General features: G+C 31.2%; 2 protein-coding genes across 28 annotated transcripts in view; both read right to left on the bottom strand.

The window, feature by feature from the left end:
• Positions 1 to 11201: 11201 nt before the first annotated feature.
• Positions 11202 to 12727, bottom strand: Dctn6-p27 (dynactin subunit 6). Its single transcript, XM_072894420.1, has 5 exons — positions 12607 to 12727; positions 12072 to 12242; positions 11863 to 11990; positions 11522 to 11664; positions 11202 to 11441 (listed from the first exon to the last, which is right to left on the bottom strand). The coding sequence occupies exons 1-5, from the start codon at positions 12654 to 12656 to the stop codon at positions 11340 to 11342; spliced, it is 594 nt and encodes a 197-aa protein (XP_072750521.1). The 5' UTR covers positions 12657 to 12727; the 3' UTR covers positions 11202 to 11339.
• A 3690-nt stretch (positions 12728 to 16417) lies between these two features.
• Hr3 (nuclear hormone receptor 3 ROR-beta) overlaps positions 16418 to 25259 on the bottom strand; it is a 190000-nt gene continuing 181158 nt past the window's right edge. For 25 of the 27 annotated variants that reach the window (XM_072894693.1, XM_072894694.1, XM_072894714.1 and 22 more), the window contains 3 exons: positions 24455 to 24727; positions 23795 to 24019; positions 16418 to 23532 (listed from right to left, as the gene is read on the bottom strand). In XM_072894693.1, the coding sequence (XP_072750794.1) occupies positions 23273 to 23532; positions 23795 to 24019; positions 24455 to 24727 (758 nt within the window). In that variant the 3' untranslated portion in view covers positions 16418 to 23272. The remainder of the gene's footprint in view (positions 23533 to 23794; positions 24020 to 24454; positions 24728 to 25259) is intronic. The other 2 variants (XR_012046930.1, XR_012046929.1) reach the window with 2 other exon arrangements.

Below are 25259 nucleotides of genomic sequence, written 5' to 3'. Positions count from 1 at the left end.
AAGTTTCTACATACAATAATTAAATATTGTTAGTGTCATAATTTTATAAAATAATTAAATGTTGCCAATATTGTAATTTTAATGTTAAGTAACTATTAAGCTCTTTTTTGATATTATTATTTTAGTATGAGAGAAATACGTTATGATCCAATAAACTTGGGCAAATATAATTATTAAATTATAAATTATGCCGCGACGTCATTAGAAATATTATACTTGTTACTTCACGCATATCTGCGTACACGTCGAATTTTAGAATGGATTACGCCCACGCATCGTTTACATCGTTGGTGGCTCCGGGCTAATCGATGGATCACTATAACGACGACACTATTTCGATACTCGTTAGTGTGCCGTCACTTTAATTGGATTCTAAAGTTGCTTAATATATATATATATATATATTATTTTCGTGCATAACACTTTACATTTTTGGTTAAACTTAATATTTCGAAAATATATATTTATCTGTTAATTTAATAAAAAATATTTTTTTTATTCGTAAATTATTCGGATTATATTTATATAATTCGATTATATATTTACTTTAGTTTATTCTTGTTCATGCATATATATATTATGTTCATATTTATTTCATTTAATTTGTTTGTTATTAATATTAATCTGCTAATTCTAATGTCTAAGCATATATTTAAACTCGTATATATAATTAAATTATATATATATATATATATATAATCTCCTAATAATTTATTCGAAATCTGACTCAAAGATAGAGATATTTTCATAGTCTATATTCGAATAATATTTCTTAATAACGTAACAATATTTTACGATTATTAATACTCTTTCACGAATTCGAACATAACGGATGTAGTTTTACGAGCTGTCGTCAGAGAAGTTTATGGCAAACGTTTGCACTCATTTGCGCGACAGAAAGGCGGAAATGAGTATTGGCGAAGCTGAAGTATCGAGCACAAAGCTCGACAAAGTGGCACTTAACGCCTTGTAAAATTAGAGAAGGGACACAGAGGCAGGAAGAGAGATAAAGGCATTACGCCAGCGATGAAAGGTGTTTAAACGTGGTGTTCGCTCTGGTAGTCGACCTCCTCTGTCAAGTTAAGAACAAAGTCATCACTTGAAATAGAAAATTTGTAAACTTCTTTTAAGAATTAATCTCACGATAAAATAGATAAATATCAACGCAGATAAATGTGTTGATATGAAATATGATTTGAAAATTTTGGAAAACATATTTATCGAAATATATGCATTTCGTTTGTATTACACATTAATGTGTGATGTTGGAGAACAAACAAAAAAAGAAAATTGTTTTTACAAACATACTTCGTCTGATCATCCCCGGAGATAGAAAGCAACGACTATAAATTTCAACTGTATACCAAGGAGTGGCAATCGGCCAGAGTTTCACCCTACAAGTAGTCACTGACAAATTAGGGCAGACCACGTCGCACAGTGGAAAATGCGAGGCACGCGCCAGGTCGGCGCTGCAGAGTACAAAGAATAATTTTATATTCTTTTTTTTTATGAGAAACAAGGTAAACTAAATAAACATTATACGCTTTTTATAAAAAGAGCTTAATTAAAATTAAGAGAGATAATTACTTAAAATTATACAAAATTAAATCACTTATATATCGTATAATCATAACTGTCTTGTCAAAATGAAGGATTCGAGTTAAAACATAATAATAATAATAATAATAATGACATGTCTACAAAGAGACTTCTATAATAGATTCTTGTAACTACGCCAGATTCCAATTGCGTTAAATCTGAGCCGGCGCAATTTCCGTCATATTCCGTTATAGCGATAAAGCCGAAAATTCTCCAGTTACATTGTGCGACCGTCATACATCAGGAATAAAGAGAAACGTTCAACCCCCCCGAGAGTTGTACGAGTCCGCCATGTGCGCGGCTGCTGTTCGCGCAGCAGCGAACATAGAATACAGGAGAGAGAAACCGCTCCGACCGTGAATGCTCAGACGGCCTTAAATCTCGTCTCGCTGTTCGCTTCGCGGACGAAGCGGAGCGAAGCGACGCTGCTGCGAGCGTCGTCGTCGGGTCCACGTCTTTTTGCGCGGCGGAGGCGTCGGTGCGCGTCCCGCTCGACTCGTTACGCACGTGTGAACGGAAATGTCGACGCTTAAACGCTCGCGGCCGGTCGAGTTTTAATTGCCTGCCGTTAGTTACGCGGCCCGAAGAAGAGCACAAGAGGAAGAGGATGAGGTGCTGGAGGAAGGGGAGGAACGAAGGGAGGAGAGAAGGGCGATGTGCGCGCGCGTTTCTCTCCTCCGCTTTTTGCTGATGCGGTTTTCTGCCGCCACCAATCGCATCCGACGGCCAATTTGTCCCAGCACGCATCATCTTCCGCCTGGGACTCCCTTGCAGCCAGAATCTGTCTTCCTGGGCGACCTTTTTATTTCGAGACCGCGGTGTTATTAAATAACATGTTTAATTCAATTCTCACAATTCTCAGCTGCTCAAATGTAGAGCGAAATCTCTGTTATCTCTCGCTTTGTCCGAAACGCATATTTTTGGGTGAATTTGCGGATTTATATATTTAATTGAAATTTAAATATTAAACTGAGAAAGATTTTACTATGAAAGAAATTGATTTAAATTAAATACTTTGTATGAAATCTAAATTTTTTAAATATTTTTAATTATAAAATTGAGAAGGATAAGAATGCTTATTACAGATGTCAAATAAATTTGTAATTAAAGATAATATTCATTGATAAATTTTTATTAAAAATGTATATTAAGTAAATTTAATATATACTTATTTCTTACTTATTTATCTATTTTACTATATAGTGAGTAAATTATTTCAACTAGATATTTATTTGTATAAAATCTCAATTTTAATTTTTTTTAGAAATGCTTCATAATTATATAATAATTTTAAATGCTAACTACATCGCATACGGACAGTTGCTCTGAAAATCGGACTAGGTTCTGTGAATGACCGGCTCTAATCCATCATTCGCGGGCGGAGATAGGCGACGGTTAGCGCAGACTGTTAAGCGCTAAAGAGTATTCCGCGCGTGCGTTTCTAAACATAGCAACGTGAAACGAGAGAGAGAGAGAGAGAGAGAGAGAGAGAGAGAGAGAGAGAGAGAGAGAAGGAGAGAAGGGCCAGGTTCGCGATTGGCGGTGCGCGCGGATGTGCGTGTTGGTCAAAATCGATGGTTAGCAAATTAGTGGGCGTCGCGAAAACCGAGAAGCCGGCTCGGCAGCATCCCCTCCCTCTCGTAATGAATTAACCGCCGGGGGTCGGGGTCCACCGATGCGGCGAGCAAGGGGGTGACGAGAGGAGGAGAGAAGGGACTCGTCGAGTTACGCGCAAATTAGTGAGCCGTTTATTTCACGCGTCCAGGCGGATTCGCGCGTGTTGAAACCGAAATTATTTCGTCGCCTATTTTGATAGTCTCTGTTTCTAATAATCCGATAATAACTATGGACTCGAGGCAAAGCGAAGAATGAAGCATCAGCTGGTGTTTACGCGTGTATATATATATACACGCACGCACGTATGCACGATGGCATGCATCGCCGCGTTCATTTCACGCGTAATCGCAAGCGCGGCCCATTTCACGTCGAGGATGCTCGTGCTTCTTGCACGTCTCAATATAGCATCCCGTTTAGTTGCGCCCTGTACGATTAACTTGATTTAGGCATACGCCGTTTAGCGTTTCAACTACGAGACCGCCCCTGGTGATTTAAAGACGTCGCTCTTTGTCGCTGGTTGTTTTTTCCTATTAAAGGAATAAGGTGATTAACACGTCCGACACGGTGGCGGAACGCATGAAACGTTGAAGAAGCGATATCGGTTTAAAGGTACTTATAAAAAGCTTTTAAGTTCCATTTTTCAGCGACTGCTCTTGTCTGCGCTAATTTTACAGCTATTTTTTACGAAGTTATAGTTTGTCTGATTTTAGTTCGAACAAATAATGAAAAGAGCAAAATCTTTATATTTAAATTCTATATATTATCATTATATTTTTATATATAAAGATTTTATAAAAAATAATGTTTATACATAAAATAAATTAATTATAATCTTTATATTTACAACGTGCTTTTCTATTGAAAAACTCTTTTCGAGAATAGATCTTTTTCATGCTTCTCGAAATAAAGAAATATATCAATTCGCTGCGCTAAGTCTGCAGATATATACATCTGTGAATCTATAAATTATCGGACGTGGATATATGTGCATTTTTAAATCTATAACTTCTCATCACATTACCTATACGATATAATAAGCCATCAGTTAAAAATACGAAGAACCCGCACGTGCATGCAGGCAGATATATTCGGATGTACGCAAGACAGTTGAGACGAAGATTTTCTCTCTCTTTCTCTCTTTTATGGTGGTTACTGTCCACAAAGCATGGTAATCAGACAGCCGATTGATTAGCCGACAAAGTACCGCCAGCAAATTAGAAGAATGCCATCTACACGTTCCCGTCCCCGCACTTCATTGTACGTGTTACCACATATGCGTGCACGTACGCGCTGTCCGTATCCTTCATCTATGTACATGCGTGGGAGTATAAGATGTTTCACAAAAAAAGGTCTAGACATATCTTTGAAAAGCATATAATATACATATAATATACATATAATATACATATAATATACATATTCATATATATATATATATATATATATATTTTTTTTTTAATTTTAATTTATCTAAAAGATTCTTTGAAATTTATAAAAAGAAAAATTTTTTAATATAATTTATTCACACATTCTTTTTGTTTATGCTAAATCTACACACACATATACACATATATGATTGTTAAGATGTTTTAATATAATCAAGTTAGTGATGTTAAATAAGTCAAGATTAAAAAAAAAATTAAATATAGATAAAAATGTTATATAGGAAAACTTTTATTTTTATTTAAAAAAATATGATTGGCTTTAATTTTTTTTTAACATAACTCTCGTGAAACATGCTGTACATGAAAGTAACGCACAAGATGAGTAAAAGAGAGAGGGAGATTATCTGGTAAGAAGTCTATCCTTGAAGCAGTCCAGTCTCGGTCCGCCCGGTGCATCTGAATGCACGTTGCTCTTTGAAGTGCACCGACTGCCACACACACACCAACTACATCGACATTCCCTTCGTGTCCTTCGAGAAGAAAAATATCGTTATCCGCCCACTCAGTGCTTATATCTTCGAATAAGCGAGGGTGTAAGTGGATGACACTGATCCGTGACACTTCCGTATTTAAAATTCTATTTAGTGAACGAGGCTTAAAACGGAAGTCGGGAAATTTCAGTTCCTCTATCAAATAGTTTGGATATTTCTTAATATACTTTTTAATTACAAATAGTATAAGTTTCTTATTCCAGAAAGGAAGTCTGTAAATTCTTAAGCCTGACCTTTTTGACAATATTTTTATAAAATTATTATTATTATTATATATTATTATATATATATTATATATTATTACTATTATTATATATTATTATATATTATTGATTCTGTGTAATTCTCTCTTTCTTTCTCTCTTCCAACATACGAATAAAATTTTATATCTAAATATAGTTGCAAGTAAGAAATGTGAATTTATTAGTGATATTAATGTAATATTTGTGAAATTTTTAGAAACATTAAATTAAAAACCAAAAATATTTTTGTCAACTATCTAATTAAATTAAAAAATTTATCTGTTTTTAAAATAATTATATTTCAAAATTATATTGCTTTATTGATATATACATAATTAGGGATTATATTAAGAGATTATTAAGGATTATATTACTTTTAATTAGTCAAAAAAAATCGGAAAATGGTCTTTAGCGAGTTAATGATAATTTGTGTATAAATCAGGAAGTCGTGAAATTATCACTCCCTACACCCTCGCTTGATCGTTGAAAGCCAAGCATCCGAGCACAAAGGATCCGTTGGAAATGTCGAGGATGTGGCCAGATCCTACAAATAATCCCGTCGAAATGTCGTCGCGCTTCGGTGGACACATAAATGCTGGGTTCGTTCGAGTATGAATTACTCGTACGTCGTGTCGTCGCGACGACAATGTTAGCGACTATCTTTTTCGCCGTTTGTCGAAAAATCTTTTTAATCCATTTACAGCATTCTTTTGCTATTTTTGTTTGTCTAACAATCTTTATTTTTCCAAGAAATATGTATTTTATGTTATACACATATCTCTCACAACATAATTTATTTAAATACATTTATTCTCAGCTGATTTTTATCAAAACTACTGTACGTAAATTTAATTATTAGAAATTATAATGTATGATCTTAATTTTTTAAATTTTCATAAATATAATACAAATATACAACAAATTACTTGATTTGCCCTTTGAATTAAAGAACAGAAAATTTAACATGTTTTATTGTTAATAATGTTATGCTTTAGGATTCAATGTGAATAAATTGTTTAAAATAAATTTAATTATAAATATAATTATAAATAAAATTGTAATTATAATCTTCAGTATCTTCAAACTCAACAAGTTAAATTTTTATACTTTTTTCTCTTCTATTGTCAAATTCAAAAAATTGACAAATAATATACTGTTCATAATGATAATATTTTACTGCTTTAATATTTCTATATAACTTCTATATTCATTATATACATATTTATATAGCGTGTGTAAATGTATACGAATCTAAGCGAAAAGGGCGGGAGAGGAGAGGTGGAACGACGGATTCCGCGGAGAATACACGAGAGTATTGAAATGCAAAAGGCATAAAATATATTTGAAAGTTAAATACGAGTCAAGTGGCGCCTCGGTAGGGGGTAACCAGACGCGGTGAAGTCAGGGGCCCCCTCTCACACCACGCAGAATTTCGACGATTTCCTGGACCTCTATCTGCGAATCCCGCCGAGAATTTTGATGCCGTTAAAACTCGCTTATCTCGCGGATTCGTGCAGGAACGCGCACATTCGTTGCAAAGACTCAAAATGCGCCGGGAACAAAATCAATATTGCGTTATGTTTTATAATTACTAATTAATATAACTATAATAATTATTATATATTTATAATTATTAATTAAAATTTTTCAAACTTTTCTAAATGTATTCTTTTTTGCTAAATCTATTGTCTTTTTTCTCCTTTTTTTAGAAAGAAATTAAAATAATCGTAAGGTATATAAAATTGTCTTCTCTTATCAGTACAACTCTTAATAAGGACAAAAATTATTTATCTCTTCTCGCTCAAGATGATGATCGAGATGAAGCCGAGTCGTTCGTTAGCGAGATAACTCTCGCGTCCCGATTTCCGAGGATTCTCCATCGCGGCCGTCCCATTGTTCCGTAGCCTTAATACGCGCGTCGCTGTAAACAGCGTTACAATGGAACAACTTCGTTAGCATAATCGCGTCACAGAGTCACCCGGGCGGCCCCCCTTGCTTTCCCATCCCCGTGCTCCTCCGCGCCGCGGCGGCTCCCTTTCGGATTTTACGGGTGGTTTGCCCGCGCATCCTGGGCCTCCTCCACCTTTCCGTAGGCGGGCCCGATCCGATCTGCTCCTGCGTTTAACCGTCGCCCGTCGAATATTATTCATTGTCGCGATCCAATCGTTCATCATTGTATCGAGACTGTCATAGGCGCAGCGAGAAGGGTGTGAAAATTGCACTTGCACCCCTTGATCTGTAAGGAAATATTTATTATATATATAAAAAATAGAGAAAAGTCATCTCCGTATGTCTTCATTTTTTTGCGAATTTGAAACCGGAATTTTTAATTATTAGACTCGCATTGAAATTTTTGATATCGTTGAATATTAGATTGTATATAATATCATGTATTGATGCAGTCGACCGAATGTGTTCCTATTCTACAGTTAAAATAATTTTGTTAAATAAACATATTAAAATAAAATTTATAATTCTAATGAAGAGACTACTATTAACTTTTCGCCTATATAACTTGCCAAAAAAATTTTGTCGGCGCCAATGTAGATTATATATTTCTCTGTTACGCATCTCTCATCTCCCTTTTCTCCGCCTCCCTCGTACAGATTACAAACTGATTGAAATGGATCACGCTTGTCTCTTGGTTTATTTAATCATGACAAATAAAACTTTTTCATTACCATAAATTTGGATTTTTAAAAATATATTATTAAAAGTATATTATTAACATTCGATGATAAATATAAACAAAGATATGTTTTATTCCAAAATTGGTATTAATATTCCTAAATTATGTGCGACAAATTTCCAGATATAATTCATTCACATTTAGCATTTCATCAATCAATAAAAAATAAATAAAATTAATCTTTCGTAAAAAAATAAAATAGTGTTATGTATTGATAATATATCAATGATATTTTTAGAAGTTAATATATAAATAATTTAACTATTTATATAAAAATAAATAACTAAGTTTTCAATAAAATTTGTTTTCATTGATTGCACGCGAAAATCTCGTGTGATGATTAAAACTCGAGCACTCCGTGTTTAACGCGATGTCAATCGATCAACTTTGTCGGCCGATTACTGATGTTAATTCGTAATTATTATAAACCTCGGCAGCATCGAGACTTTCGCGCGCGCTTGCGTGCGTTTCTCTCTTCCAGCGCACTCTCCCCGTTCTTTCCGCCTCTTGAACCCCGGGGACGGCGCTCACAATGGAAATGTTAAGCGAGTCGTGGATTCGCAACGCTCGTCACTCTCGTTTGGCATTGGACGAGCGGGGTTCATGTCTGCGGACGTCAATTTGCGAGACTGGAACGTCGAGGAGATCAGGACGCAAGAGGGGGTTGATTTAACCTTCTCTTTTCTCTTGTACCTTCCAAATAAAGCCTCCCTCTATCTATCTTTCTCCTAGTTTAGTTGCACAGATACTCTGTAAGTGTGTGATACAGCAGCAATCGACGACCGTGGTGGTCAAAATCAAAACACACCCCAAGGGCTGTCCGTCGATTATTATTATTATCGTTCGCACGCACCGCTCGCGATTTTGACAATCGCTCGAGCGACTTTTGACGGCACGCCTAATTCGGTACTCAAATCTCGATCCCTCAATAGAATCTTTCGTGTCACAGTTAAAAGTAACGTACACGGTTTGACTTCCGGTTCACTTTTACGCGATTACTTTACATGCACATATTTACCTTATGTAATTTATATTTAATTCTCATTTGCACACGTAGTTAACTTCTGTGTAATTGTACAAATAACAGATAATTTATATCTTTATAGTTCCAATTTTAAAGTATAAAAATATAAATTAATTTAAATTATATTAATATAAATCTTTTTCTCGATAAATTTTATTACTAAACTGTATTAATTATTTAATATATTGTCTTATTAAATATATTATTATACATTCATTGAAATTGGATCAGTAATGAAAAGGAAAAAAAAATCCTTCTGTTTATTTATTATTATAGATATTAGGTATTTGAACAAATAAAATATTTTCACACACATTGTTTTTGTTTAAGACATTTCCGTCAAGTAAAAATATTAATTCAATTTCTTAGCGTGAAAAAACATGTCTTTTAAAAGATTTAAAAAATTATATCTCTATGTCATGCGATTAAATTGCACATTCTTTCTTGCAAATTATTAAATAAATTAAACATAAAAAGCTATTTGTGAACGAAGTGACGCCGTCGAAAAGAGATTACGTAAATTCGTCAGAAAAGCATGGAGCTTTCTCCTCGTTAGCTTTTTCCTTGCGATTGTCCGCGGCTGCGGATTCAACCCCCTCGGAAAATAATCTTTTTCTTCTCATTTTCTCTATGTCTCTTTCTCGCACCCTTTCTCTCTTTTCTCCGACCCCCGCTGCGGACGTCAAAATATGACAGCTCTCTCGAGTCACCACTTTCGCGACAAGAGTTACGTCACGGGGGGTTGCCGCAACCGATCATTAAAGTAAGGGTGCGCTTGCGACTACTTTGTTTTGTATAGAAATACTTAAGTCGGTGTTTGGTCAATTTGATTAGTAAAATTAATATACATGGTTGTTTCTAAAAAATTTTAACTGCTAATATTGAAAAAATTCTATCTAAAAATTCTACTTAGCTTTTATTTTGAATCCTTTGAAATCTTCATATTTAAATAATAGCATTTATATTTCTCGAGATTCTTATCTAATATTCTTTTTTATTCTTTTTTATCAATTCTTAAGTCTAGAAAAATATATTTGAAAGATTTCTGTTTAACTATAGACTGTAGATTGTGGAAAGATTTATATTCTATATATTATATGCAGTTTATGAAGATCTTAATTTATTGATCTTGATTTATTGATATATTTCGACATGTGTTATAATTTTTCGAATTTCAATGTATTATGCAAAGTGTATTATTTTCCTCTACGTATAAATTCAAATATGAAGAGTTTGATAATCACTGGCACGTTTCACTAAGCTGACGGAAGCAGTAAATGGTTCGCAACCAACCCCCTCGACGAGATGCTAATTCATATTCATAGATGTAGCGTTTAGCATTACGCCGTTAAATTCTCCAGAGAGTTGGTTAAGAGACGGAGTGGCTAATATTTCTATTCCATATTTCCGCTCGTAAAAAAGAGATGAGGGTTCCTTCCATTTTTTTGTAGATCAATTAATGTTTTGTACGGAAAATCGAAAAGAGTTTGATAAGCGACTAGTGTCGAGCAACAAATACAAAAACTTTTAATTTTTATTAATAATAATATTTGTGAATTTTTGGTATTAATATTATATACAGTAATAATATTAATGCAATATATTGTGATAATGAAAGATATTGTTTCAAATTAACTTTTTTCCTTTCAATTTTAAAGTTAGGAAAATAATTTATGATTATACTATTGAGCTAATATGTTCATTACGTTTAAAAAATTTAAATAATGCAACTTGAATTTAGAATAAGATAAATATTAAGAGAATGAAGCAGATAAGGAATAAAGGCTGACGTAGGGAATTTTCATAGAATTTTGAACATAAATGGCATCTTTAATTAAAGAAATTGAATTCAGAGTTTTTGTGATTTATTTGTTTTCACTTTAATCGTAAAAATAAATTTTTAATATTAGGATTAGTTATATAATATAACTTCCTTTCCTCTTTTTTTCTTATATAATATATTACGTAATATATTATATAATATATTCTTAAATACATATTACAATTATTTAATTTTCTACAAAATTCACTAAAATGCTTATATTTTACATTTATAATAATAAATAATTATCAAAAAAGATTAACATTTATAAATAAATATATATATATTTCATTTCTCTCCCGTTTTGAATACATTTTAAATCATGAACATAAAGTATGTTCAATAGATATAATTGATGCAAAAGTTATACTCTCGCTTTCTCGCGTTTTATTATTATAAAAAATTAAATATTACATATTATTAGTCCCAGACTTTGGTTTCATATTCGACTTACGAAAATGATGATAGTTTGGGAGCACTTTAAGCAGAAAATCCAGTTGCCCAATCTGAGGCTAATACAGAATAGAATAAAAAAATAAAACAAATTTTATATTATAAAATAATCGAATAAATAATAATATATAACGCTTACATATGGTTTGTCATTCATTTCCCTACGTTGACACTGACTTCCATATATTATCATATTTTCTGGTACAATTTCTCGTTCAGTCAAGGAGCATGCGGCTCCAATTACGCATCCATTGGTTAATTCAATTTCTCGACCAACATGTGCTTTGAACAAAAACACGTTATTTGAGTGTATCAAAATTTATCATTAATATTTTTATCAATCTTATTTAATCATTCTCTTAAATAATTTTTTGGCCTAATATAAAATTAGTTCTACTTGTGTTGATCTAATATCACAATCATATCTATTTTAAATTAAAAAAAATAAACTGTTGAAGTATTATACTTATATTTATATACCTTTTGCTTCCAAAATATTGTTATCTCCAACTTTAAATGATTCACACGTACAATCAGTTTCAAAGACATTATAGTTTCCTATTATCTGTACTGGTACTGTTACAGATTCTGGACTGTCAGATGGTAATCTGTAAAGTAAATAATACAATATATCAATAAAACCTAGTTTATAAAACCTTCTGTAAACAATGTAAATATATTAAATTTACTTGTTGGCTATAGTTGCCATTTCTTCGATTATATTGCCTTCTCCTATAATAATTGGACCAGCCTCCGCTAGAATACATGCTCTAGGATGAATTATTGTTTTCGCACCAATAGAAATGTCTCCTTTCAGAATACTTTCTTCGCACACTACTGCACCAGGTGCAATTTTTAAGCTATAAAAATATAATTGTAAATGTATATAATTATCTGTTTATGTATAAAAATTTAATAAAATATTAATACATAGTACTTTCTCTCCCTCTCTCTTCTAGTTCTTTATTTTTTTCGTTATATTACTTTAATATATAATGTATATTAAAAAACATCGTATGTTTAGCTTAATCAATCTTCATTAAAATTTTTTTTGTACATATTTACATATTGATTTAAGTATAATCAGGTTAAGAAGCATCAAACTAACCTCCAATATAATTCAACATTATAACATGATGTGAAAACTTCTAATAAGTATTAAAATTTATTAAGTCAAATATCAGTGTAATATTATATATTTCATGTAATTATTACGAAACTTACTTGGCGCGGCGATAGGCCGAAGAATTGTTAGAAGTCGTTTTTCCGTCCATTTACGATGACAGTTCTTTACTGAAGACGTAAGTATAGACCGCTTGATATCGATACATCGAAGTACTTCGAGTTTTCTTTCGATAGATCGTGCATGAAAATTTAAAAATTTATTCAAATACTGATGCTATCAAAAGAAATAATATATTGAAAGAAAATTCTGAAAGTATTTACAAAACAATAAAGTCAGATAACTTATCAATAAATGTAATATGTATGAAACTAAAATTTATATTTTTATGATATTAATTTCTCTATATCTGTAAAATAAAAATTTACTTTTTAACACATACATACAAGTTGACTAAACATACCTATATCGAAATTATTGTTGTTGTCATTGTTATTGTAAAAAATGTTATAAATTATTAATTTAAAATTTTTATCAAAATACATTTATTGTTATTTATTACATATATTAATATTGATTACAATTAAGTAATTTAGAAACTGATTAAACTGAAATAAAAATAATTTCTAAAATGTTTAAAATATATTGAACAGTAAAAAAGATTAAAATACCATTATAACTTTGTATAAAGATAATATAAAATTTAAAGTTTTCATTATTCTTCCTTAAATATTGAATTAAAAAAAGCAGCTATTGAGAATGTAATATATATATATGTACAATTCTAAAATATTCTTTCATTTTTATACAAAAATAAGAAAAAAAATACATTTGAGTAATATTTTATGTTTCATAAATAACTTTTTTATATACATATCTAATAAGAGCTAAATAAATTTTAAAAGTCAATACGAAATATTTACTCGATTGAATATACGAGTCTAGTATGTTAACTACGTTTATGTTAAAACGTTAAGTAATATTTATTAAGATGTACAGAAGTAAAAAAAATTAGTTTACCTATATGATAAAAATTGAAGAACATACAGTATGAAAACATTGTTGGTGCAAATGTGTAAATACACATTCTATTCTACTTATCTAAACTATTGTAGGGATACGAGAGAGAAGGGAAATTTCGATTGTGATTACGCAACAAAAGGGATAATATATTCACACATGAGAAACACACGAGTATTTTCGTTTAGATATTTAATATAACTCTATATTATCCGTCAACTTTTATTTATTATATATATTTTTTATATATTATATATTATAAAATTTAACTCCAAATTGCGATAATAACGTCTAATTGCAACGTGCGTGCGCGTGTACGTGTTGCGCCTTATTATACGCGTGTGTATTTTGTGTATGTGTATTTTCGTATACGCGTATGTATTCTGTGTGTGTGTGTGTGTGTGTGTGTGTGTGTGTGTGTGTGTGTGTCTGTGTAATGTGTGTATTTGTGTAGTGTGTTGCTCTTGAATAAGGGGATAAAGATGTGAGCGAAGAAGGGTATCGTAGATGGTATGCATTTTGCACTCGCGCGTAACATGACTGTGTACGTGTTTGATCTACAATTAAACGAATCCTACGCACTTATTCGTTAATCGGCAGAATAATATGCATTCTCGTAATTTTTCACTATAAGTATATGCAACCGTCCGAAAGCGTGTCAGTCGGCGCACCGTGACGGATTTGCCGTCGCTCTCGTCGATCTTTTTTTCAATCGTGTCCGACCCTCTCGGATGTATACTAACAATAAGTCGTTCTCTTGCATACTGTGTTATTATATAAACGAGCTTATTCAAGAAGAATAAAAAATTAGCCTTTCTTTCTTCAATCAATTTCATCGATGAAAATGGGATTGACTCAGTTCTTAAAATTTGAGAAAATTAGATTTTATCTTTGCATTTGTAGAAACAAATATTATGCGAATATAATGTAAATACGTTGTTAATTCATTATCTAAAAGTAATCTATCTAAAAGTAATATAAAATAACTAGAGCTGCCTTCTTTGTGTGACACTTGTATTTAGATACTTTTATCTCTTCTGAAGAAATAAAGGAATTATTGTTTTTCATACCAAAGATTTATATTAATATTATTAATATAATTTGATTACATATAGCAAAAAAAGTAATTTAAATAAGACAGATATAAAGAGTACAAATATATAATTTTTGACTATAAGAAGAAATTTGTAAGGGAATAAAATTGATCTGTATATGCATCCGAGAGTTATTCATTAATTTAATTACGATCTTATTGTATGTAATTACGTATTTGCATCATTTCATCTTATTTTAAAATCATCTTAAAATGTTTTAAAAAACAATAATGAACACTTGTTTATTTATTTTCACTTTAAAAGTTTAAAATAATTTTAAATCTTTAAAATGAGATATTATAATTAGCACTATTTCAATTAGGATTAAAGTATTCTGTTTTCCCGTTCTTTGCTGATAATGTTTTTCAAACTCAAGATTTCTTTTAACAATCAATTCGAGAAGGGACGAATTATGTAATGACAATTCAAAGATTAAAATGTATTTAAAAGACCCAAGATTCAGGGGTAAGAATTTTGAAAAACTAAAAATTCATAAATTTAATAAACTTAAAGAAAGATAAAAAATATTTAAAATTTTGTGATGTAAAAAATTAAAACTATGTATCAAACATAACATAAAATTTGAAATCTTTTTTCAAGATTAGGATCTAATTTTTTCTCAAATTTAATAGATATGAATAACAAAAGATTAATATTCTATTAAGTTAATATATTGTGTCATGAGCAAATTTAATATTTTTTATCATATTAAATTGCTGTAAAATTTACGTTAACATTCGTAAATAACAATGATATATTCAATAAAAATTATGAAGCCATTGCATATTTAAGAATTGCAAGTTATTAATCAAGCTAATCTATTTTAACGTGTAGTTTTAATAATCCTGTCATTCGAGCAAATAATAATATAAATACGTAGTATAAATCGAACTATAAAGAGCTAATAACAATATATTCTTAACACTTTCGCAACCGCTAATATTTAACTGCAAATTTATGCAGTTTTGATATCGGTACATTTTTAACCCATTAAAGATCACAATTATTATATTATATTTATATTTTATATAGAATTGCGGTGTTACACTAAATACAAATATAAGTAGATTATAACTACCTTAATATTGTTATCAGATGTGTGGAAAAGTTAAATGTCCAAAAAAAAATGTTCAGAATTTTTAGCATAAATCTCTGAAAATTTTTTTCTGGCATTATTTCATCATTATTATAAACTTTTGAAAAAGAAACTATAATGGGTTAAATATGTGATAACTGTTGAAGACTGTTTTACCCTAAACAGTATAAATTATTTTACTTACGGAATTATATAAAAAGGCCGAACGAGAGACAAACACACAACATACTGCGTAGATTTTATAATAATAAATACTTATATACACTCACATCAAAAAAATAAAAGAGATGTCTGTAATTTATATGTGTGTGGAAATTAGATTTATTTATAGTAAACTTTATAAATACAAACAAATAATAATAGCGCTATGAAGTTTCTATAATTAAAAACGATCTGTCATACCCCGCTTATACCGTTTAGGGTTTACATAATTAGCTGCAATATAATTTGCCTTAAACAAATTTACTATAGAATGAGACACATGTAGTATTCGCACGTCATCGTTATAAGTAACTCTTAAATAAAAACATGTGTTGTAGTTTTAAATATATATATATATATAGAGCATTATTCTTTAAATCGATATATTACAAGCTCTCTGTATATCTTTAAGATTCTTAAGAGTTTAAATATCTCATCTCTCATATATATAAACAAGTTAAAAATATTTATAATAAAAGCACAAGGTGCGACTTACAAATACTTTTATTATTTCAGCTTCTTAACAACGTAGCATTATTTATAGCAGAAAGGCGATGGCGTACGAATACCTTTTTTATTCCAGCCTGCCATAGCAACATAATTTTATACTTAGCAACGACGCGAAGGCGTACGAATGCATTTTAATCGGCCCGGCGTCAAACGATGTAATTCTCATCTAAAAATACGCGGGCGGTCGCGAAAGTGTCGATGAATAACAGCCAGCCGTTTTTAAATCCTTCTTAATTTCCATTCTGATCTTCGATCAATGATCGACGACAGCGAGGAAAGCCGGTGACGGTGCGTATATAAACGCTTCGTGAGGGTGTCTCAGCGCGCAACGACGGGCTATTGTATGTTTTTTTTTATCCATAAGAAGTATACGGATTTACGTATAAAGAGACGCGTCATACAAGTGCCGTACAGTACCAAAAACGTTTTTAATGCGCGCGCATAATGCAGTCGATTAGCTCTATCTACGCCTGCATCCGTGAAAGTTACATCCGCGCGTCAATTCATATATTTTTCTCTCGCTCTCACTTTCATTCTCTTTCTTTCTCTCTTTCATTCCCTTTCTTTCCCTTTGTTTGTCCCTGTGTATGTATTGTAAGTGTATGGATTTTCGTGAGCGTGTGTAATGTGTCATCGTTATTCGTGTAATCCGGCCGAGTTGGTCCAGGGACGAGGAATCTCTATCTATAGCGCTTATCATACTCATTAATCGCAAGGACCGTCGAATCTCGATCGTCCCGCTCTTCGAAATATATTCCCATATGTATAAGAGAGGTTTATATATATATATTTATTTATTTATATATATTTATATATTTATTAATTTATATATATTTTTTATTTATATATATGTATTTATGCTATATATATATATATATATATAAAGTAGCTCAGAACTATACTCGAATCACTACTCGAAGTCGCGACGACGGCAGAACGCGTAACCGCTGCCGACATTTTTGCATTTAAACTAATTGTAAGGACGCGTTTATTCGAATATTCTTGCTAAGACAAAAGAAATTTCAAGTATCGAATCGATGATGTGTAATACGTGCTAAGATAATCGTGATTAAAAGGGTATCTCTAGATCTAGCTCTGTCGTATCTTTAAATTGAAGACGGTGCTTTATACTTGCTCGTTTAAGTCTGACTTTACTTTGTTAGTAAAACTTATTTGAATATTTAGCGAAGCGACGCGTCCTTTACCGGTTGTACGAGCGGCAAGAAGAAACTTTGATCATCTCACAGCACAAGTTGACTATGATAATGACGATTGATGATCATGTTTTCATCAGTTCTTTTAATTTCTTGTTATCGATTTTTCACCCTTTTGACTTTTATGTAACTTGCTCCTAAATTCCCTGTCTCTCTCTCTCTCTTCTTGCCTGTTCCTAAATTTTCTTCTTTTATAATTTTGATAGTTTTCATCACATTTTCTAATTGTTAACGCTTCATTTATTCAATTTAATTTATTCCTTATCATACATATCTATATTTTATTATTAATATAATCACGCGTAAATTTCTTTTGTACTAAATTTTATTTTTTGTCTGTGTGATTGATGATCAGAATACAAATATAATTAATAACAAAGGTGAGATAAAGTTGCAACATAAAAGAGGATCAAGCGAAGAAAAAATTCTAAAATGTGATAAAAACATCCTCATTATCGCCATTATTACGTTTAATTACATCCAACTTTGACGCAGTTTCATAGTTCCTCGCCCTCAACAATATAAGCTCAACCCTTCGCCGACGCTATTCGCTGGGTTTGTTCGCTCTCGTATTCTCTCCGTTCGACGGTGTGATAATATCGGTCTTTATATCGCACGAGCGGCCCGATCGAGATTTTCTTCTTGTAAAAAAAATGCCAATTCTCGATTATAATATTATATTATATTATATCGTCCTAGGACCATCCAAGCAGGACTTGGTTAATCACCGTTTCCCTCTTCCCCTCTCTCCTCCCTCTCTATTATTTTTGTTTCTTTTTAATTAATACAATATATACCTTATGTATATATCGTAACAACCGATATCTCATTGTCAGTTCTCTCGCTCTATTTCATCTTCACTCGTATTCATTCGTCCGTAATTCTCGCTTACACACGCACATTCTCTCGCTTTCGCTCGCTCGTTCGCTTCGCACGCATTCGCGATTTTTTTTCTTTGTCTATATAATATAATCTTATAACGACATGTGCGTATGTGTATACACCTTTGCGTCGGTGAGACGTATCGCGTGCGCGTATACACATACGCATCCACACTATGTATATATTTATATATTTATATTTATATATATATATATATTTCTTCTGTATATACTTTATGTTGCTTTTTATGTATACTTTATATATAACAATGTTTTTATGTTTATTTAAGGCCCAATACGTTCATTACGAAGGAAATTATCTGCAACAGAAAGGAGACGAATATATGATTAAACAACGCTTGTACCTGGTTTGCTCCCTGTCGTAAGCACCGTATGAGTATAGAACTATTCAGTCGACAAGTTGTAAATATGTTCCTGACGTTGTCATCGTCGTCGTCGCCGTGAAGGATGCGCATGAGATGTTCGCGATACGCCGGACACCAGTAAATGATCTACGCGTGAATGAATAAAATGATAACTTAAACTTGCCAATTTTATGATTATCGTCACGTTTTTTCTTTAGAAAAAAATTATGAGAGAAACAATGAATAATTATGAAATAGTATAATTAGTATATGCTTAATTTTTAATCACTGAAATATTATATATTATAGCATGTACCAAAAATATAGACGCGCACGATAAAAATATTTTTACTTCTTTCTTTTACTGAAGAAAAGAATACTGTAATTAATGCCGGAAAAAGTTAAATTATATTTTTAAACTTTATTCTAAAATGTCCCTGTAAGAATAATCGAGCAAAAATCAAGTCGTGAGACATATTTCTTTCATTAAAAGTCAAACTATAATACTTTTTTACCTTTAATCATGTAAAATCTGTTTCAAAGACTACATCCACCGTTCTAAGTTTTTTATCCCTAAAAAAAAATTCTTACACATTATATTTTATAATTCTTTCCATTACATTAATTTGTAGATAAAATTTGAAACAAGAAAATTAAGTTGTGAAATTTTGCTATTATATAAAACTCTATCAGCCATTTTAGCGAGACCATGTACTAGTGTTCTATTACTCAGTTCGATGTGTCTTTTTCGCGTGATTCTATCGTATTATTTTCTTACGTTCCTAGATTTACCTTTAGCATCTTGACGTTTCCTAGGAAGAATCATCCGACCAAGGATGATAGCCAACCAATCGGTTGTTTCTCGAAAGAGGCATCACTTAATATTTTTATCTAACAATAAGACAGCCCATTGTGACAAATATTTGAAAGCCTACCGGACATTTAGTTTGACTTAAAGGTAAAAAATTTCGCTACATATTTTACACAACAGTATCCTTTTCTAATAATTGACATAACGAATTAAATATCGAAGAACATAATTCTATTATGCGAGCGAAAAATACAGAATATCTCAAAAAGTAATATATAGCAAAGATTTATAAAATAATTTACTGAAACAATACTGAATAAAAATAACTTTCAATTAAATGTTATAATAAAATATTCACAATTATATATGTACAAGTTTTATACAAGGCTAATTAAATTAAAAAAATCAAAGTTATAACTCATTTTGTAATACAAATAAATTTTTATTAATGTAAAGTCACATATTAAAAGGTAAAAAAAGTATTATATAAATCTTTTTGAGACATTTTGTTTAAATCCAATTACTGGCAGTAAAATTTCCTCATATCGATATTAACAAAAACTTATCGACATTATAACTCGTATTACATTAAAACAAATTTATATCTCTTTATAATTATGCATCCTTACATAATCTACTATAATCTTCAGATTCGAACACGTTAATCATAATATATTAATTGTAGTGACAAACGCGCGGAGAACCATCTTAAAATACATAGACGCATACAAAATTTAACATAACGTTTAGTATTAAAATTCGGGTAAAGTTTAACATTTAACAACAAACAAAAATAAGTTAGTACGCTCTACCACATACGCTATCCGGTAGGCTAATCACTCAAAATCCAAGCTGATTTAGAATAATCACAAATGAATAAGATCGCAGATAAATCAGATTCAAATTAAAAACTGGTATTCTAGAAAAAAAGTCGTAAATGATGATTAACTTTTTTGAACAATTTCAAGAACAATTGCTAAAATAGATATAAAATTGATGAACAAATGTTGATGCGAACAATTAAAATCCGATTCAATCTCCAATCCTATTCGCCATTGTTATACTTCGATTTCTCATTCAAGACGTCCAAGTAATATTGTGTGGATTAGGATTTAATATTTATGAAAAAGATTTTCTTTAAAAAGAATTAATGTGTTAAAATTATAAGCTATGAAAGTATATTGGGGCTAAAAATTTATAATTTTAAAAGCTCGAGGACGTTTCCGAAGGAGAAACAGAGTCGATCTACTTTCGGTTCAGATTGATGGTAACCACATATTAGCATATTTACAAATTTTTCTTTTCTAATTCGTTAATATTAATTTTAACCCTTTTAACGATAGTGTCGAATTCCTTTCATCTCGAATATTATGTGGCAAGCGACAAATTGTTCTTAATTACCATTAAATTATAATAAAAAAACTAAGTTATGATTATTTATATTATATAAAATATAACTTTTATATAAATTTTAAAATTTCTCAAATATTATATTTTATCTTTGTAAAGAACAAAGATAAGTGAGATAAAAAATGTTGGTTTTTTCCAAAATCTTAAACAAAAATAATTTACCGGTTAAAGGGTTAAAATGTGTACATAATATTTTTTTTGTTTATATCGTATTATATCGTATTCATCGCACAAATTGAAATGTCGTAAAAAGATTTGTACGTGCGGACAATTGAGAATTCGCCCACTTTCCTATTTTCTAAAAGATTTATTTTTTTTTCTTGCAATTTAAACAATAAAAAAGATATATACAATGTAGAGCAATATATGTAAGTTTCTTGAATATTCATTGCATTGGTACTCGAATAAGCGAGTTTATAAATAGCGATGTCAACAAACAGTTTTTATATTTGCGATGAAAAGTATATCAACAACTCGAAAAATATATTAAATCTTTTTTTAGTATGTGTACTCATGATAATGTATTAAATACAAAAAGAAAAGAAAATTAAAAATTACCAACTGTCAGAAAAATATGTGCAGATATTTTTATAAATTTTTTATCTTTTTTAAGTTTTTCCACATACAACAAATTATATAAAATGATCTTGATTTAATATTGTTATCATATAAAATAATATATTATCTTATTTTTATGTTTCTCTGTCTTTATTCTGTATATCTAATTAAATAAAAATATAAAGTAAAAGTATATAATAAAAATAAAAGTAAAAATATATAAAAAATTAAAAAAAATTGTCCTAATAACTGCATCTTTAAAACAATCTTTTTTGCGTCTGATATTTACGCACATTAGTTCTTACTTTATTTAGTTCTCTTTTTTCTTTGTCAATGCTACCAGATTATCAAAATCCTCTTAAATACAAGCTCACTTGTATTTCGTTAATACGATTTTACACAAACTTAATTTTAATAAAAAATGAAAGACGTATATATCTCGATCTCAAAAGTTTCGACATCTAAAAATCGAAACTTTTATAATACGTTATTTAGAAACATAACAAAATTAATACAAGATCGCTGAATAAATAAGATTTAAAGTATTTTCTCTGTATAAAGTACCAACCAACATAAAAAGTTACATTTTAATTCTTATCTGGATTTTGAATATATTGTTTCTGGTTTTATTTATTCAGAATCTTATAAGAGTAATTAATAACTATCAGTGTTCATTTTATATTTAAAAATTTTGAATTATTAATTTATTGAAATTATTGAAATCTTTATATCTTGTGCCTTTTAGGTCTTGTTTTAAATTTATCATCTTTAATATTATCACTTTTGTGCATTATTTCTCCTAACGCAAACAAATAACGTCGAGCAATTTTAAATTTATTTATTTTATATTATTTATTTCAAATATATTTTACATGATTTTATATTTTTGAATGATTTTTATACATTTTGAATGATTATTTTAACTAATTTAGACCCTAAAAGGAAAAACTATAGTTTGGATATATTGTGAATGTTTATTAAGCCTGATACTAAATATGGTCATTTAAATTTTATTTATTTAATGAGAATTTATTTAATCTGAGAATGATCACATTTGTATATTATAATCATAGGCTAAGAATTTAAAGCCACATTTAGCACTAAATGTGAAACGTGACTACGAGCCCAACCCTAAATTCTAGAATCCAGATAAGCATTAACCGACATCGTTTCTCGCCTTTCCGAGCACCCGCTCTCAATAAATTGTCTTAAAAGTACTTGTCTTAAAAGCATCTCCAAATCCGAAGATTCGTAGTCGAAGAAACTAACGTAACGTAAGCCATGATTCGCGTTGCCTCTGTTATCATTCTCGACATGAGGCAATAACTCCTATTAAATCGCTTTGCGACGAGACGGACCGGATCGATCGATCGATCTGTCAAAGACATTTATGTCATCACGCTCTTTATTATCGAGATCGTTCTCATCCAGGCTCGCGGATTCTTCCTAGGAAGCGTCGCCACTTCCGGTTCCCCGGGCCACGAGATCGTCGGTTATCTCTCTTCCGGGATGGTCGGACTCACCTTGACCGAGCAAGATCCGCGACGCTACTCGCGCTCCTGTCCACTCGGCAGCGCCGGGATGACACTCCGCGCCGCGTCGCTCGTTCAGCTGTCGACGCTGAAGAGCTCCTTGTGGAGGGCCGGAAACTCGAGGTGCGGCTGCGACCGCTTGAATTTAGCCAGCGCATCCATGTGCAGAAGCGAGATCTCCCGTAGCTGCGGTATCTTGGCGAGAATCGCGTCACACACGGTCACATCGCCCTTGATCGGCGTCACGTGATTCCGATCAAGTTCTGACCTCAACGCTCTGATCACTGCCTGCGACAACCTAGTGATGTCCCCCAGGCACTTTAGTCCCGGTCGATCTGCGCAACATATCGTAAGTCAATCAACTATGATTCTGTTTAAATGATGAATGAAAAAGATAAGAATATGAGATTATTATTCAATTATCTACAGAATTCGATAAGATAAAGTATTTAAACGTTTGATGAAACAACATTGGAGTCAACGAAATTTAAACCGTCTAATGATATCTTACGCATTTTAGTTATAATTAAAAAAAAAAAAAATTAAATTTTTGTCCGATGGAAGTAAAACACTCTGTATATCGCGTATGTCATTTACCAGGGCTAAGTAGAACAGCCGCGCTATAGAGTGCCAACTCGGTTTCGGTGAGCTTCAGTTCGGCGATACTTTTAGCCAGCTCGAATACGCAGGAAACAAGCTTCATTTCCGCCGTATCCGTCGTATAAAATGAGTCCTGCGGCAGCAAGATATCGCCGTATAGAACGCGGTCTTGTGGGAGATCGAGGTACCTGCTCATTCGTAGCACAGCCAACTCGAAGGAACCTGTTACATTTTAACAGGTTATCAGCATATCCCAGCGCTATATCTTCACTTATCTAATCCCTTTGTGAAGGATGAAACTATTTAGTATTTATCACGACCGTTACAATTATTAGCTATTAATTCGTCAACGCTTAAAGATCGGAAAATTTTCAACAAACTTTGACATTAACTTATCCATTAATAAAATAAATATTGATTTATGATGGAAAATTAAAATTGTTACCGCAATTGCATTAAGTAAGTAATGAGGTAAGGCAATTACTTACCTATCCCATTTAAGAATTAAAAATAGAATCTTCAGATTAACCTTCTTTTTACATAAAATTTGTATGTTAAATTATTCACAAAAAAAAAAAAAAAAAAAAAAAAAAATACGCGAAAAAAGAACAAAGCTTTATCACCAATAGGCTTATTATGCCAGATGTAGTTACGTACCGGCCTTTAATAAAACGATTTGATCGTCTTGCGAGAGCTTCATGAATCCAGGGACCATTTTGGCGAACTCGATGATCTGCTGGATGACGGTGGTTAATTTCTGGGCACATTCTAACCAGAGCTGCTCGTGCGCCATGTTTTTATAATAGATCATTCTGGAGAAGTCGGTGGGCTTCCGAAAAGACTCCTGGATCTGTTCCGTAGGTACCAGACATGTCCTTGCGTGCGCGTCCGCTATCGTTTTCGAGAGAAGCTCACTGATCTGTGCCGGATCTGCGGAAGTTCAACGTATTTCCCGCTCGTAATTCGTTCTTTTCTTAATAGATACAGTTAATAAAAAAAAGAAAAAAACAAACGATAGAAAGATTTATTCGGCAAACAAAAAAGATATATAGAGATCTTAAGCGTGCAAGAATATATTCATAATTTCTTGTCGTATAAATTATCTTCATATAATCATTATATTATTTTTTTGTCATTATTAGATAAATTATTTTCTTAAATACATTGCAAAAATTATACTTTTTTTTTTATAAAAAATATACTTGATTACAAGGTCAGTATAATTACAAATAGTGTAAAAATAGTTTGAACAGAAGGATTTAGATAACTCTTTATGCTATAAAGAATGCAAACAAGTTTTTGGCCAGCTCATGCAAAAGGCGTAGAAGTTTATAGATCTCATGCACTATAGTAATAATTTCTAGACATTTTAACTACTTGACTAAAATAGAGAATATATATACATACATATATACTAAAAAATGTAATATTTATACAAAAATATATATACAATAACAAATGT

Source organism: Anoplolepis gracilipes, chromosome 6 (genome assembly GCF_047496725.1).
Source record: "Anoplolepis gracilipes chromosome 6, ASM4749672v1, whole genome shotgun sequence".
Taxonomy (NCBI): Eukaryota; Metazoa; Arthropoda; class Insecta; order Hymenoptera; family Formicidae; genus Anoplolepis; species Anoplolepis gracilipes.
Note: the sequence above shows the minus strand (reverse complement) of the source record. Positions and strands in the feature narration are given on the sequence as shown.